At 50.2% G+C, this 17808-nt stretch overlaps 1 protein-coding gene across 2 annotated transcripts in view; it reads left to right on the plus strand.

Annotated features, from left to right (window-relative positions):
• LOC139542813 (fibulin-2-like) overlaps positions 1 to 10011 on the plus strand; it is a 64114-nt gene extending 54103 nt beyond the window's left edge. For both annotated transcript variants that reach the window (XM_071348673.1, XM_071348674.1), the window contains 7 exons: positions 2268 to 2405; positions 4665 to 4808; positions 4960 to 5088; positions 7046 to 7171; positions 7510 to 7755; positions 7967 to 8090; positions 8711 to 10011. In XM_071348673.1, coding sequence (XP_071204774.1) covers positions 2268 to 2405; positions 4665 to 4808; positions 4960 to 5088; positions 7046 to 7171; positions 7510 to 7755; positions 7967 to 8090; positions 8711 to 9068 — 1265 coding nt within the window. In that variant the 3' untranslated portion in view covers positions 9069 to 10011. The remainder of the gene's footprint in view (positions 1 to 2267; positions 2406 to 4664; positions 4809 to 4959; positions 5089 to 7045; positions 7172 to 7509; positions 7756 to 7966; positions 8091 to 8710) is intronic.
• The last annotated feature ends 7797 nt before the right edge of the window (positions 10012 to 17808 follow it).

The raw sequence follows: 17808 nt of genomic DNA on the forward strand, positions 1-17808 counted from the left end.
GCTCTGATGGTGAGTGTTAGAGTAGGGACTACAGCTGCTCTGATGGAGAGTGTTAGAGTAGGGACTACAGCTGCTCTGATGGAGAGTGTTAGAGTAGGGACTACAGCTGCTCTGGTGGGGGTGTTAGAGTAGGGACTACATCTGCTCTGGTGGGGGTGTTAGAGTAGGGACTACAGCTGCTCTGATGGAGAGTGTTAGAGTAGGGACTACAGCTGCTCTGATGGAGAGTGTTAGAGTAGGGACTACAGCTGCTCTGGTGGAGAGTGTTAGAGTAGGGACTACAGCTGCTCTGATGGGGGTGTTAGAGTAGGGACTACAGCTGCTCTGGTGGGGGTGTTAGAGTAGGGACTACAGCTGCTCTGGTGGAGAGTGTTACAGTAGGGACTACAGCTGCTCTGGTGGGGGTGTTAGAGTAGGGACTACAGCTGCTCTGATGGTGAGTGTTACAGTAGGGACTACAGCTGCTCTGGTGGGGGTGTTAGAGTAGGGACTACAGCTGCTCTGATGGGGGTGTTAGAGTAGGGACTACAGCTGCTCTGGTGGGGGTATTAGAGTAGGGACTACAGCTGCTCTGGTGGGGGTGTTAGAGTAGGGACTACAGCTGCTCTGGTGGGGGTGTTAGAGTAGGGACTACAGCTGCTCTGGTGGGGGTATTAGAGTAGGGACTACAGCTGCTCTGGTGGGGGTGTTAGAGTAGGGACTACAGCTGCTCTGGTGGGGGTGTTAGAGTAGGGACTACAGCTGCTCTGGTGGGGGTGTTAGAGTAGGGACTACAGCTGCTCTGGGCTTCAACGGAAATGAAACTCGCACAGCAGTGAGTCAACCAAATGAGCATTTAAGACGGTGCTCATAACTGCTGCCACTTCTGTTGGCTGGTTGGAGTGTGGGATGGAGACTGTGTTGTTATGTTTCTACTCCTCTTTCAATTCCCTGCCCATTACTTCACATCAATTAAACTCCCCTCTCATCGACTGAAGTCCCCTCCCCTCCTACATCTTACAAAGAGAGCAAATTCTCTCCTCACTGCTTACTCCATGAGTTGATTGTCTTCCCCAATTTCTTATCCAATAATTGCTGTCCCTGCTTGGGTAGAGTGAACTCCCTCGCCTCGGTGAGGTTGTCGAGCCAGCTCCCTCCTTGATTTGTCATGAGCCAATTACCTTCCTATAGTATTGCTTTGACTGCGACTGAGCACCCTGTCAATCTCTCACACGTTTATTCCTGTCCCTGACCGCGGTCTCTCCCTCTGTCTCAGTATGTCTGGGTCTGTCAGAGCTTCACTCAGTCCTGTGCCAGCCGTGCCCAGACCAGGATTGTCTTAATGTGCTAGTTGAAGCCCTGCCCTTCCCAGGGGCCAAGCTGAGGCTTTAACATGGTACATACCGTATGATGTCCCTACAGGGATCATAGAGCCTCACAGACATGCAGTACATGCACAGAGGAAGACACACACACACACACACACACACACACACACACACACACACACACACACACACACACACACACACACACACACACACACACACACACACACACACACACACACACACACACACACACACACACACACACAGAGAGAGAGAGAGAGAAGTTCGCTCTCTAAGCCCTGTTTATGACAGATGTGATTTCTCTGCAGTGACAAGGCTGTGTACAACAGCAGATGTGTCAGGATGATTGACATCAGGGGAATCCCAGTGTAGACAAGTGGAAAGAGCTGTAAGGAGCTGTGCTCTGGGGGAACTCACTGCTCTCTACTGTCACAGATACAAACACCAGAGAATAGGAAGACTAATGCACATAACTATGGTCTGACAGGCTGGCTCATTGGAGATAATTCATCATGGAGAAATAATAAGCTGTATCTGCTGTTGTGCTAATGTAATGAGGATGATTGGTGGGGGGAACATTCCTAAGATCCTCTCTGAAGTTGGAGAATTAACCTTTTTACTGTTGATTGTTTTCTTAAAGGGGAAGGAGAGTGTATAAATATATCTATGTGAAATGATTTATCTGGTAATTCAGGAGTGTTCTAGCTGCTGTCTCAAAGCCACAGTAACACAGTGGCACCCAGTGGTTACAGTAGACATTACACTCTAACAGGCTCGTAACATATGCATTTTACTTCTCTAAGCAACTTAATGGATTACAATAGATTGATTACAAACTGACAATAGATCACCAACCAAACATGTTTTTAGATAATTTGTCATACATTAGATTTAATTTCTAATATGCATCCTGCTTATTCCTGTCTCTGTTTACAGATGTTGATGAGTGTTTTCAGGGGACTCATAACTGTGGGCCAGGCTTAGAGTGTGTGAACAGTGAGGGCTCGTTCAGGTGTAATGCCAAACCTCGCTGCTCCATGGGCTTCACACAGGACACACATGGAAACTGCATTGGTAAGAGGGGCTGTCGGGGCTAACTGGGCTGGGCTGGGCAGACCTGGGCCACTGTTAACAAGAGTAATAGTATGAATGTAACATTATGAACATAACTATAGCAGTGTGTCAATATAAATGTAAAGGTATACCCAGACCAGGTAAAGAGGGGTTGAATGCCACACAGGAGCGGGATCAGAGGGGAGCAGAGCAGAGTGGGCAGCAGTGGGGCGGATGAAAGCCAACCCTCCTCCAGTCAGTACATTCTGATACTGAGGAATGAGCCTGGGGGAAAGGAACTGGGGCATGTCGAGGCAGTTCTGAACCACTGAAAAACAGTCAAAGGCAGGGTTAGAAGATGAGAAAATAGAGGGAAACACACACCAAAATGATCCCAGGGAATGGGAGTGTATGATGTACAGTGGGGCAAAAAAGTATTTAGTCAGCCACCAATTGTGCAAGTTCTCCAACTTAAAAAGATGAGAGAGGCCTGTAATTTTCATCATAGGTACACTTCAACTATGACAGACAAAATGAGAAAAAAAATCCAGAAAATCACATTGTAGGATTTTTAATGAATTTATTTGCAAATTATGGTGGAAAATAAGTATTTGGTCAATAACAAAAGTTTATCTCAATACTTTGTTATATACCCTTTGTTGGCAATGACAGAGGTCAAACGTTTTCTGTAAGTCTTCACAAGGTTTTCACACACTGTTGCTGGTATTTTGGCCCATTCCTCCATGCAGATCTCCTCTAGAGCAGTGATGTTTTGGGGCTGTTGCTGGGCAACATGGACTTTCAACTCCCTCCAAAGATTTTCTATGGGGTTGAGATCTGGAGACTAGCTAGGCCACTCCAGGACCTTGAAATGCTTCTTACGAAGCCACTTCTTCGTTGCCCGGGTGGTGTGTTTGGGATCATTGTCATGCTGAAAGACCCAGCCACGTTTCATCTTCAATGCCCTTGCTGATGGAAGGAGGTGTTCACTCAAAATCTCACGATACATGGCCCCATTCATTCTTTCCTTTACACGGATCAGTCGTCCTGGTCCCTTTGCAGAAAAACAGCCCCAAAGCATGATGTTTCCACCCCCATGCTTCACAGTAGGTATGGTGTTCTTTGGATGCAACTCAGCATTCTTTGTCCTCCAAACACGACGAGTTGAGTTTTTACCAAAAAGTTATATTTTGGTTTCATCTGACCATATGACATTCTCCCAATCTTCTTCTGGATCATCCAAATGCTTTCTAGCAAACTTCAGACGGGCCTGGACATGTACTGGCTTAAGCAGGGGGACACGTCTAGCACTGCAGGATTTGAGTCCCTGGCGGCGTAGTGTGTTACTGATGGTAGGCTTTGTTACTTTGGTCCCAGCTCTCTGCAGGTCATTCACTAGGTCCCCCCGTGTGGTTCTGGGATTTTTGCTCACCGTTCTTGTGATAATTTTGACCCCACGGGGTGAGATCTTGCGTGGAGCCCCAGATCGAGGGAGATTATCAGTGGTCTTGTATGTGTTCCATTTCCTAATAATTGCTCCCACAGTTGATTTCTTCAAACCAAGCTGCTTACCTATTGCAGATTCAGTCTTCCCAACCTGGTGCAGGTCTACAATTTTGTTTCTGGTGTCCTTTGACAGCTCTTTGGTCTTGGCCATAGTGGAGTTTGGAGTGTGACTGTTTGAGGTTGTGGACAGGTGTCTTTTATACTGATAACAAGTTCAAACAGGTGCCATTAATACAGGTAACGAGTGGAGGACAGAGGAGCCTCTTAAAGAAGAAGTTACAGGTCTGTGAGAGCCAGAAATCTTGCTTGTTTGTAGGTGACCAAATACTTATTTTCCACCATAATTTGCAAATAAATTCATTAAAATCCTACAATGTGATTTTCTGGATATTTTTTTCTCATTTTGTCTGTCATAGTTGAAGTGTACCTATGATGAAAATTACAGGCCTCTCTCATCTTTTTAAGTGCAAGAACTTGCACAATTGGTGGCTGACTAAATACTTTTTTGCCCCACTGTATGTCTGCCTCTGAGTAACACAGTGTGACTAATTGGCTGCTTTCACCCTGTCTTTCACCCTGTCCTCCCGTGGTCCTCTGTTCTTCCTTTTCTATCTTCCCTTCTCAAACTGTCCCTCCCTCCCTCTGTCTCCAACCCTCTCTCTTCCCTCTGTGTCCATCCGTCCTCTCTCCTACCTCCCTACCTCCCTCCCTCTGTCTCCAACCCTGTGTCCATCCGCCCTCTCTCCTCCCTCCATTGTCCTCTCTATCCATCAGATATAGATGAATGTAGTGTAGTGGGCCAGCCCTGCAGTCCAGGCTTTAACTGTATCAACACTGTGGGATCCTACAGCTGCCAGAGGAAGATCATAATGTGTAGCCGTGGTTACCATGCCAGCCCAGACGGAGCCAGATGCATAGGTAAGAGGAGGAGAGGTATACAGATCTGTGGAGTTTTCATTTCCATGGTTAATACCATCAACAAGTCTTTAATAGAGATGGTTGACATTGAGCCACAGTACCCACTCTGTATCTTTCCTCTCTTCCTCTCTACCGCTCTTCCTGTATCCAGATGTGGATGAGTGTCAAAGCGCTCTGCACCGCTGTGGGGAGGGACAGATCTGCCACAACCTGCCCGGCTCCTACCGCTGTGACTGCCAGACGGGCTACCAGTACGACATGTTCAGGAAGACTTGTGTGGGTAGGTACTGTGTGGCCTACTGACCTCAAGAGAAGAAGCTCTCCCTTTAACTTTATCATTTAAATAAAAATCTCTGTCAGAGTAGTTCTGGGTGGTTTTGGTAGGCTAGTTGAAATATCTCCCATGCACCTCGCTCCTGCTGCAGTTAGTCACCCAGGCAGCTCGTTCCTGCTGCAGTTAGTCTCCCAGGCAGCTCGCTCCTGCTGCAGTTAGTCTCCCAGGCACCTCGCTCCTGCTGCAGTTAGTCTCCCAGGCACCTCGCTCCTGCTGCAGTTAGTCTCCCAGGCACCTCGCTCCTGCTGCAGTTAGTCTCCCAGGCAGCTCGTTCCTGCTGCAGTTAGTCTCCCAGGCACCTCGTTCCTGCTGCAGTTAGTCTCCCAGGCACCTCGCTCCTGCTGCAGTTAGTCTCCCAGGCAGCTCGTTCCTGCTGCAGTTAGTCTCCCAGGCAGCTCGCTCCTGCTGCAGTTAGTCTCCCAGGCAGCTCGCTCCTTCTGCAGTTCGTCTCCCAGGCAGCTCTCCTGCTGCAGTTATTCTCCCAGGCAGCTCGCTCCTGCTGCAGTTAGTCTACCAGGCAGCTCTCCTGCTGCAGTTAGTCTCCCAGGCAGCTTGCTCCTGCTGCAGTTAGTCTCCCAGGCAGCTCGCTCCTGCTGCAGTTCGTCTCTCAGGCAGCTCGCTCCTGCTGCAGTTAGTCTCCCAGGCAGCTCGCTCCTGCTGCAGTTAGTCTCCCAGGCAACTCGCTCCTGCTGCAGTTAGTCTCCCAGGCAGCTCGTTCCTGCTGCAGTTAGTCTCCCAGGCAGCTCGCTCCTGCTGCAGTTAGTCTCCCAGGCAGCTCGCTCCTGCTGCAGTCAGTCACCCAGGCAGCTCGTCCCTGCTGCAGTTAGTCTCCCAGGCAGCTCGTTCCTGCTGCAGTTAGTCTCCCAGGCAGCTCGTTCCTGCTGCAGTTAGTCTCCCAGGCAGCTCGCTCCTGCTGCAGTTAGTCTCCCAGGCAGCTCGCTCCTGCTGCAGTCAGTCACCCAGGCAGCTCGTCCCTGCTGCAGTTAGTCTCCCAGGCAGCTCGCTCCTGCTGCAGTTAGTCACCCAGGCAGCTCGCTCCTGCTGCAGTTAGTCTACCAGGCAGCTCGCTCCTGCTGCAGTTAGTCTCCTGTTGCAGCTCTATCCTGCTGCAGTTCATCCCTGCTGCAGCTCTCTCCTGCTGCAGTTAGTCTCCCAGGTAGCTCGCTCCTGCTGCAGTTCGTCTCTCAGGCAGCTCGCTCCTGCTGCAGTTAGTCTCCCAGGCAGCTTGCTCCTGCTGCAGTTAGTCTCCCAGGCAGCTCGCTCCTGCTGCAGTTAGTCTCCCAGGCAGCTCGCTCCTGCTGCAGTTAGTCTCCCAGGCAGCTCGCTCCTGCTGCAGTTAGTCTCCCAGGCAGCTCGCTCCTGCTGCAGTTAGTCTCCCAGGCAGCTCGCTCCTGCTGCAGTTAGTCTCCCAGGCAGCTCGCTCCTGCTGCAGTCTTAACTCCTGCTCCTCTGGGCTGCAGTCAGTCAGCCAGCCAGCCGCTGCAGAGGACAGTGTGCTGATTCACTGGTATGTGACTTTAATAATAATGAACTCCAGTGGAGTGTTTTGACTTATCAGCAGGCAGCTGGCCCCTCCACGTCCAACCCATATTCACACACATACACTAAGGAGGTGCACACACATACATGCATATGTTTTGTATACACACTCTCTCTCTCTCTCTCTCTCTCTCTCTCTCTCTCTCTCTCTCTCTCTCTCTCTCTCTCTCTCTCTCTCTCTCTCTCTCTCTCTCTCTCTCTCTCTCTCTCTCTCTCTCTCTCTCTCTCTCTCTCTCTCTCTCTCACACACACACACACACGCATATTCTCTCTCTCTCTCACACACACACACACACACACACACACACACACACACACACACACACACACACACACACACACATTCTCCCCCCACTCTCTTTAGATGTGAATGAGTGTTGGCGCTACCCTGGCCGCCTTTGTGCCCAGACCTGTGAGAACACCCCGGGATCCTATCAGTGTTCCTGCACCGCTGGGTTCAGCTTATCCAGGGATGGCAAGAACTGTGAAGGTCGGTCTGTCTGTCTGTCTGTCTGTCTGTCTGTCTGTCTGTCTGTCTGTCTGTCTGTCTGTCTGTCTGTCTGTCTGTCTGTCTGTCTGTCTGTCTGTCTGTCTGTCTGTCTGTCTGTCTGTCTGTCTGTCTGTCTGTCTGTCTGTCCTGCAACACCCCCAGCAGTACAGAGAAGGCTTTTGTTCCCCCGTCACACCTCTAGAGGACTGTAAGATTCGACTGATAGTAGTAGTGGATAGTGGATGTTGGTGGAGAGACAGAGACACAGACATATGTTGCATTCTGTGGTGTCATGGCATTGTTTTAGGAGTCTTTTTCCATCTTTGAATGTCTTACAGATGTGAATGAGTGTCTAACCAACCCCTGCAGTCAGGAGTGTGCCAACATCTATGGCTCCTACCAGTGTTACTGCAGGCAGGGCTCCTACCTAAGGGAGGATGGACACACCTGTGAAGACATTGATGAGTGTGCCCAGAGCATTGGCCACCTGTGTTCCTTTAAGTGTGTCAACGTCCCAGGGAGCTACCAGTGTGCTTGTCCCGAGTACGGTTACACCATGTCTCCCAACGGACGCTCCTGCAGAGGTGAGGAGACACTGATACACACATTACACACACACACACACGCACGCACACACACACACACACACACACACACACACACACACACACACACACACACACACACACACACACACACACACACACACACACACACACACACACACACACACACACACACACACACACACACACACACACATTACCTCTGAGCTGACTATGGTTTGGGTTACAGACATAGACGAGTGTACCATCGGGGCCCATAACTGTTCCTTGGCTGAGACCTGCTACAACATCCAGGGAGGCTTTCGCTGTCTGTCCTTCAATTGTCCACAGAACTACCGCAAATCCTCTGACATGTAAGTGACTGTATCTCTACTAATCCGATATCCCAGGACTCCTTGGAAAAGAGAGGAACTACAGTTGAATTGAAGAATTGTAATCTTTTGTGTTGTTGGAAAAGTTCAAACAACAATGAATGGACATTTTCAGAGGTATTTTCATGTTGCCCTCTGGGGCTGGAAAACTGTGCTCTCTTGATTTTCTCAAAGTTCAAAGTTCTTTAGAGGTTTTTCTCCAACTAGTGGAGTGTACGCAGGAAGGAACAATGTTTCCCTTGAGAGGAATGTGTCAGGCTGGGTAATCAGATCAATGCTGTGAAACAGAAAGGCCACAGTGGACACAGAGGCCATGATAGATCAGCCAGGATTCAGAAGAGCTGTCTGCGATTGGCTTTATTTCTCTTCTATCTTATTCTGAAATGACCTGGAAAAACAGTCAAGTTTTGCCTCTATGATTCTGCCCATTTGACTGTTATTATTTATGATGTGTTGATTCCATGACTGACTGACTGACTGACTGACTGACTATCTGGCTCATGTTTTGACTGTTCTCATTCTGTGAGTCTGTCTTTTTCATTATTTTCATTCTGATTAATATAGTTTTGAAATTCTGACTCTCTCATTGGCTGGTCCTCTAGGCGCTGTGAACGACAGAGCTGCCCCAACTTGCTGGACTGTCAGAACTCTCCTCTCAGGATCACCTACTACCACCTGAGCTTCCAAACCAACATCGTCATCCCTGCCCAGATCTTCCGCATCGGCCCCTCCCCCGCCTACTCCGGGGACAACGTCATCATCAGCATCACCCAGGGCAACTTGGAGAACTACTTTAGCACGCGGAAGCTGAACGCCTACACGGGCGCGGTGTACATGCACAGGCAGGTGCGTGAGCCACGGGACTTTCTGATTGATGTGGAGATGAAGCTTTGGAGACAGGGCACCTTCACTACGTTCCTGGCCCGGATCTATGTCTTCATCACGGCCAACTCACTCTAACAGACTGGCCCCCAGCCTCACCCTACTTCCACCCTTGTCCCACCCCCTCAATGGACAGCCCATCCCCTTCTATCCCCCTAGCCCTACACCTCAATGGACAGCCCATCCCCTTCTATCCCCCTAGCTCTACCCCTCAATGGACAGCACCTCCCCTTCTATCCCCCTAGCCCTACCCCTCAATGGACAGCCCATCCCCTTCTATCCCCCTAGCTCTACCCCTCAATGGACAGCCCATCCCCTTCTATCCCCCTAGCTCTACCCCTCAATGGACAGCCCATCCCCTTCTATCCCCCTAGCCCTACCCCTCAATGGACAGCCCATCCCCTTCTATCCCCCTAGCTCTACCCCTCAATGGACAGCACCTCCCCTTCTATCCCCCTAGCTCTACCCCTCAATGGACAGCACCTCCCCTTCTATCCCCCTAGCTCTACCCCTCAATGGACAGCATCTCCCCTTCTATCCCCCTAGCTCTACCCCTCAATGGACAGCACCTCCCCTTCTATCCCCCTAGCTCTACCCCTCAATGGACAGCCTATCCCCTTCTATCCCCCTTACCCTACCCCTCAATGGACAGCCTATCCCCCTAGCCCTACCCCTCAATGGACAGCCTATCCCCTTCTATCCCCCTAGCTCTACCCCTCAATGGACAGCCCATCCCCTTCTATCCCCCTAGCTCTACCCCTCAATGGACAGCCCATCCCCTTCTATCCCCCTAGCCCTACCCCTCAATGGACAGCACCTCCCCTTCTATCCCCCTAGCCCTACCCCTCAATGGACAGCCCATCCCCTTCTATCCCCCTAGCCCTACCCCTCAATGGACAGCCTATCCCCTTCTATCCCCCTAGCCCTACCCCTCAATGGACAGCCTATCCCCCTAGCCCTACCCCTCAATGGACAGCCCATCCCCTTCTACCCCCCTAGCTCTACCCCTCAATGGACAGCCCATCCCCTTCTATCCCCCTAGCCCTACCCCTCAATGGACAGCCCATCCCCTTCTATCCCCCTAGCCCTACCCCTCAATGGACAGCCCATCCCCTTCTATCCCCCTAGCCCTACCCCTCAATGGACAGCCTATCCCCCTAGCTCTACCCCTCAATGGACAGCCCATCCCCTTCTACCCCCCTAGCTCTACCCCTCAATGGACAGCCCATCCCCTTCTATCCCCCTAGCCCTACCCCTCAATGGACAGCCCATCCCCTTCTATCCCCCTAGCCCTACCCCTCAATGGACAGCCCATCCCCTTCTATCCCCCTAGCCCTACCCCTCAATGGACAGCCTATCCCCCTAGCTCTACCCCTCAATGGACAGCCCATCCCCTTCTATCCCCCTAGCTCTACCCCTCAATGGACAGCCCATCCCCTTCTATCCCCCTAGCCCTACCCCTCAATGGACAGCACCTCCCCTTCTATCCCCCTAGCCCTACCCCTCAATGGACAGCCCATCCCCTTCTATCCCCCTAGCCCTACCCCTCAATGGACAGCACCTCCCCTTCTATCCCCCTAGCCCTACCCCTCAATGGACAGCCCATCCCCTTCTATCCCCCTAGCCCTACCCCTCAATGGACAGCCTATCCCCCTAGCCCTACCCCTCAATGGACAGCCTATCCCCTTCTATCCCCCTCGCTCTACCCCTCAATGGACAGCCCATCCCCTTCTATCCCCCTAGCTCTACCCCTCAATGGACAGCCCATCCCCTTCTATCCCCCTAGCCCTACCCCTCAATGGACAGCCCATCCCCTTCTATCCCCCTAGCCCTACCCCTCAATGGACAGCCCATCCCCTTCTATCCCCCTAGCCCTACCCCTCAATGGACAGCACATCCCCTTCTATCCCCCTAGCTCTACCCCTCAATGGACAGCCCATCCCCTTCTATCCTCCTAGCCCTACCCCTCAATGGACAGCCCATCCCCTTCTATCCCCCTAGCTCTACCCCTCAATGGACAGCCCATCCCCTTCTATCCCCCTAGCTCTACCCCTCAATGGACAGCACCTCCCCTTCTATCCCCCTAGCTCTACCCCTCAATGGACAGCCTATCCCCTTCTATCCCCCTTACCCTACCCCTCAATGGACAGCCTATCCCCCTAGCCCTACCCCTCAATGGACAGCCTATCCCCTTCTATCCCCCTAGCTCTACCCCTCAATGGACAGCCCATCCCCTTCTATCCCCCTAGCTCTACCCCTCAATGGACAGCCCATCCCCTTCTATCCCCCTAGCCCTACCCCTCAATGGACAGCACCTCCCCTTCTATCCCCCTAGCCCTACCCCTCAATGGACAGCCCATCCCCCTCTATCCCCCTAGCCCTACCCCTCAATGGACAGCCTATCCCCCTAGCCCTACCCCTCAATGGACAGCCTATCCCCTTCTATCCCCCTAGCTCTACCCCTCAATGGACAGCCCATCCCCTTCTATCCCCCTAGCTCTACCCCTCAATGGACAGCCCATCCCCTTCTATCCCCCTAGCCCTACCCCTCAATGGACAGCCCATCCCCTTCTATCCCCCTAGCCCTACCCCTCAATGGACAGCCCATCCCCTTCTATCCCCCTAGCCCTACCCCTCAATGGACAGCACCTCCCCTTCTATCCCCCTTACCCTACCCCTCAATGGACAGCCTATCCCCCTAGCCCTACCCCTCAATGGACAGCCTATCCCCTTCTATCCCCCTAGCTCTACCCCTCAATGGACAGCCCATCCCCTTCTATCCCCCTAGCTCTACCCCTCAATGGACAGCCCATCCCCTTCTATCCCCCTAGCCCTACCCCTCAATGGACAGCACCTCCCCTTCTATCCCCCTAGCCCTACCCCTCAATGGACAGCCCATCCCCTTCTATCCCACTAGCCCTACCCCTCAATGGACAGCCCATCCCCTTCTATCCCCCTAGCCCTACCCCTCAATGGACAGCACCTCCCCTTCTATCCCCCTAGCCCTACCCCTCAATGGACAGCACCTCCCCTTCTATCCCCCTAGCCCTACCCCTCAATGGACAGCCCATCCCCTTCTATCCCCCTAGCCCTACCCCTCAATGGACAGCCCATCCCCTTCTATCCCCCTAGCCCTACCCCTCAATGGACAGCCCACCCCTTCTATCCCCCTAACCCTACCCCTCAATGGACAGCCCATCCCCTTCTATCCCCCTAGCCCTACCCCTCAATGGACAGCCCATCCCCTTCTATCCCCCTAGCTCTACCCCTCAATGGACAGCACCTCCCCTTCTATCCCCCTAGCTCTACCCCTCAATGGACAGCCCATCCCCTTCTATCCCCCTAGCCCTACCCCTCAATGGACAGCCTATCCCCCTAGCCCTACCCCTCAATGGACAGCCCATCCCCTTCTATCCCCCTTACCCTACCCCTCAATGGACAGCCTATCCCCCTAGCCCTACCCCTCAATGGACAGCCTATCCCCTTCTATCCCCCTAGCTCTACCCCTCAATGGACAGCCCATCCCCTTCTATCCCCCTAGCCCTACCCCTCAATGGACAGCACCTCCCCTTCTATCCCCCTAGCCCTACCCCTCAATGGACAGCCTATCCCCTTCTATCCCCCTTACCCTACCCCTCAATGGACAGCCTATCCCCCTAGCCCTACCCCTCAATGGACAGCCTATCCCCTTCTATCCCCCTAGCTCTACCCCTCAATGGACAGCCCATCCCCTTCTATCCCCCTAGCTCTACCCCTCAATGGACAGCCCATCCCCTTCTATCCCCCTAGCCCTACCCCTCAATGGACAGCACCTCCCCTTCTATCCCCCTAGCCCTACCCCTCAATGGACAGCCCATCCCCTTCTATCCCCCTAGCCCTACCCCTCAATGGACAGCCCATCCCCTTCTATCCCCCTAGCCCTACCCCTCAATGGACAGCACCTCCCCTTCTATCCCCCTAGCCCTACCCCTCAATGGACAGCCCATCCCCTTCTATCCCCCTAGCCCTACACCTCAATGGACAGCCCATCCCCTTCTATCCCCCTAGCCCTACCCCTCAATGGACAGCCCATCCCCTTCTATCCCCCTAGCCCTACCCCTCAATGGACAGCCCATCCCCTTCTATCCCCCTAACCCTACCCCTCAATGGACAGCCCATCCCCTTCTATCCCCCTAGCCCTACCCCTCAATGGACAGCCCATCCCCTTCTATCCCCCTAGCTCTACCCCTCAATGGACAGCCCATCCCCTTCTATCCCCCTAGCTCTACCCCTCAATGGACAGCCCATCCCCTTCTATCCCCCTAGCCCTACCCCTCAATGGACAGCCCATCCCCTTCTATCCCCCTAGCCCTACCCCTCAATGGACAGCCCATCCCCTTCTATCCCCCTAGCCCTACCCCTCAATGGACAGCCCATCCCCTTCTATCCCCCTAGCCCTACCCCTCAATGGACAGCCCATCCCCTTCTATCCCCCTAGCTCTACCCCTCAATGGACAGCCCATCCCCTTCTATCCCCCTAGCTCTACCCCTCAATGGACAGCCCATCCCCTTCTATCCCCCTAACCCTACCCCTCAATGGACAGCCCATCCCCTTCTATCCCCCTAGCCCTACCCCTCAATGGACAGCCCATCCCCTTCTATCCCCCTAGCTCTACCCCTCAATGGACAGCCCATCCCCTTCTATCCCCCTAACCCTACCCCTCAATGGACAGCCCATCCCCTTCTATCCCCCTAGCCCTACCCCTCAATGGACAGCCCATCCCCTTCTATCCCCCTAGCCCTACCCCTCAATGGACAGCCCATCCCCTTCTATCCCCCTTACCCTACCCCTCAATGGACAGCTAGTCTTCAGCACAGCCCTGCATTTGTTTCCTACCATACTGACCGTCTAGTAGACGAGATGCCCAGTTTTATAACACACTGATGATATCAAAAAGTCGTTTTGCACAGTTAACAAAAAAACGATTCAACTTAAGAAGTTAAGTTACCTGGCTGCCTTACAATCGGTCAACTAGTAGTTCGAAATGAGTTGACAAAACATAATATGAGTGACATTAGTTTATCAAGTTGATTCAAGTTGAAATCTTAGGTCAGTGGGCTAGACGTAACACTAGTTTTTCCAGTGTAGAGAAGGGCTCTCTAACCCCAGTTAACCCGATTCAGCTTATCAACCAGCTAATTATTACAATCAGGTGTGCTAGCTTCAGGTTGGAACGAAAACTTACAGGATGGTAGCTCTCCAGGAACAGGGTTGGAGATCCCTGGTGTTAGTGTGTGGCTGTCTTTAACCCACTAAGACAGGTTGTGTCAGGGCCTCAATCCAAATTCTCTCTCTTCTATCTCCCTTAAGCTGCTGTTCCTTTCTATCCTCTTGAAGAATGTTGTACCACTATGCTAATTTAATATCACAGTATATTATGACATGTATTTGTACTTACTGTATGTATTATTCAGACACATTAGATATGACTGGATGTATCATATTTTGTTCCGCTATTTTCATAAGCTGCAAATAATTTTTAGTAAAAATGAAAACTACACAAACTGTTTGATGTTCCGTGTCTACTGTATGACCTATAACAGTAGCTATAGCCGATGAACAGATTCAAATGAAATACAAGGCATGTTTTTTTACACATACAATCCAACTTAAGAAAAGTATTCAATTGAATTGACTTTAAATTAGTGCTACTCCTGTCTATGTTCACACAGTACAAGTGAATCCAGAAGTGGTTCCAATGTTAGCACCATGTCAGAACATGTTATACTGTTAATATACATGCTTATTTACATACCTTTTCACACCTCCCTAGTGAGATCACCACCGTGAGAGAGGTCTTTATTTACACTAGCTTACCGACAATATGAAATATAAAGAACATACATGCTTTATGATGACTAATCAGAACCAGGGCTGTTATCATAGTGTGAAATACCTGTAACAAAAACATATTATCTGATGTATATTAATATAATGAATCACTGTATGAAGCAGAGGATTTTAAAGTAGCTGTCCAGTGTTTCCAGATTTCTATGAATAATTCATTTCAGTATGAGTGAATGTTTTTTTTACCCCAACTCTGATATTGTAGCACTTGTTGAAAGAGTAACATCTCCATCTACAGGATATAGTGTGCTCTACACTCATGATTTAGTTCTACGCCATTGCTGCATGGCTGGAATTCAATACAACTCACAATGGCAATGTAAAAGATGCGTCATAAAGGCTTGGGTTTTGAGCCAAAACGGGTCCCGATTGTAAATTTTTTTCACAATCATATGGTTCGTTACTAATCCAATTCGTACAATGTGTTACACATTTGTTGTGGTTAAGATCTCGTTCAATCTCTTCAAGTGTCTGTTGACAAACTTCTGCCCATATACACTACCTGGTACAGTGGTAGGTTTTCACAGAACCCAAATTCATTCTGTGGTTTTATATGACCATGGCACAAACAACTGCTCTGTAAATACCACGATGCAGGTGGTAAGGTCAGAAAGAGTGTAGAATTCACATAAATTCTACAGAATGTGGGACTAATATTATTAGAATCTCAGAATAGAAACTTTTTCAAATGGTGTCGATAAAAGAAGATAAGATACCTCTTTTTTATTTGCTTCAGTTTGAGTTCAGGTCATCTGCTCCTCTAGCTCTGGGCTCTGAGGACCTTACCATTGTAAACACGGAAAGGGTGTGAGTGGCTCCTTGACAACTGTATTAATGTATATTGCACATCCAAACAGAAACGTTTGCCAGTTATCTGCTCACTAGAATGAGTTATGTTTCCAAAGGTCATTTCAACAAAAGAATCTAAATTACATTTTGTTTTCCACTCTCCCTTGTCTAATTTTAGTCTAGAGCTCTTCGCTTGGCTCTGAGAGCAAATGTGATAGCAATTACAGCACACATGCTTCAAAGCTAACCCATGTCTTCCACAGATACTGAGCTGTACAGTATGTACACTGTACTAAAATATAAACACAGCATGTTAATTTTGGTCCCAGGTATCATGAGCTGAAATAAAAGATCCCAGTCATTTTCCATATGCACAAAACGCTTATTTCTCTAAAATGTGATTACAGAAAGTGAGCATTTCTCCTTTGCCAAGACAATTCATCCAACTGACAGTTGGGGCATATCAAGAAGCTGATTAAACAGCATGATCATTACACAGGTGCACCTTGTGCTGGGGACAATAAATGGCCACACAACCATGCCACAGATGTCTCAAGTTTTGAGGAAGAGTGCAATTGGCATGCTTACTGCAGGAATGTCCACCAGAGCTGTTGCCAGATAGTTAAATGTTAATTTCTCTAACATAAGCCGAGGCGGCTTTTAGAGAATTTGGAAGTACGTCCAACTGGCCCACTGCAGACCAGCCCAGGACCTCCAAATCTGTCTTCTTCACCTGCGGGATTGTTTGAGACCAGCCACCCTGACAGCTGATGAAACAGGTGTTATGCACAACCAAACATTTTCTGCAGAAACCGTCTCAGGGAAGCTCATCTGCATGCTCGTCGCCTTCACCAGGGTCTTGACCTGACTGTAGTTCGGCGTTGTGACCGACTTCAGTGGGCAAATGCTCACCTTCTATGGCCACAGGCACGCTGGACAAGTTGGCCACTGGCACGCCGGTTTCAACTGTATCGCCAACTGTGTGGGCGAGCGGTTTGCTAATGTCATCATTGTGAACAAAGTGCCCCATGGTGGCGGTGGAGTTATGGTAGGGCAGGCATAAGCTACGGACAACGAACACAACTGCATTTTATCGATGGCAATTTGAATGCACAGAGATACCATGATGAGATTCTGAGGCCCATTGCTGTACCATTTACCTGCTGCCGTCACCTCACGTTTCAGCATGATAATTCACGGCTCAATGTCGCAAGCATCTGTACAGAAGTCCTGGAAGCTGAAAATGTCCCAGTTCTTCAATGACCTGCATACTCACCAGACATGTCACCCATTGAACATCTTTGGGATGCTCTGGATCACCGTGTACGACACCGTGTTCCAGTTCCCGCCAATATCCAGCAACTTCGCACAGCTGTTGAAGAGGAATGGGACAACATTCCACAGGCCACAATCAACAGCCTGATCAACTCTATGTGAAGGAGATGTGTCGCGCTGCATGAGGCAAATGGTTGTCACACCAGATACTGACTGTTTTTCTTATCCACTCCCCTACCTTTTTTTAAGGTATCTGTGACCAACAGATGCATATCTGTATTCCCAGTCATGTGAAATCCATAGATTAGGGCCTAATGAATTTATTTCAATTGACTGATTTCCTTATATGAACTGTAACTCAGTAAAATCTTTGAAATTGTTACATGTTGCGTTTATATTTTTGTTCAGTGTAGTATGTAACTAGTATGCACCTGTTGTAGTATACAAAATAAATCCTACTGACAAATATCAACAGACATAAACAGTTATGTGCTTACTGTACATGATGACTGTAGGCTGCTATCATGATGACATTCTTTCTCAACTCATATGGTTCAGCCCAAGACAAAAAGTGGTCAGCAGCTTTAGCTATACTGACCAACCCTACAGTACACTTTATGGGTGTATTGAGTGGCTCTCCCCTCCGCGTTCACTAGAGTCAAGTCCAAGCACTTCCTGCCATTGAGGTGCCATCCCACACGTACTTATGAGTGCACTGGCCTTGATCGATGGTCCCCTTCCCTAATTAACTTTATCTGCTGCTCTAGATTGGCTTGTGTTGTGTTTCAGTGGCTCAGTGAATCATGCATCCCAGAGAGGGGAAGTTAAAATCTCCTAAGGACAGTCACAGGAAGTTCTGAAGTCTCC

The sequence above is a fragment of the Salvelinus alpinus genome, chromosome 17 (assembly GCF_045679555.1).
Source record: "Salvelinus alpinus chromosome 17, SLU_Salpinus.1, whole genome shotgun sequence".
Taxonomy (NCBI): domain Eukaryota; kingdom Metazoa; phylum Chordata; class Actinopteri; order Salmoniformes; family Salmonidae; genus Salvelinus; species Salvelinus alpinus.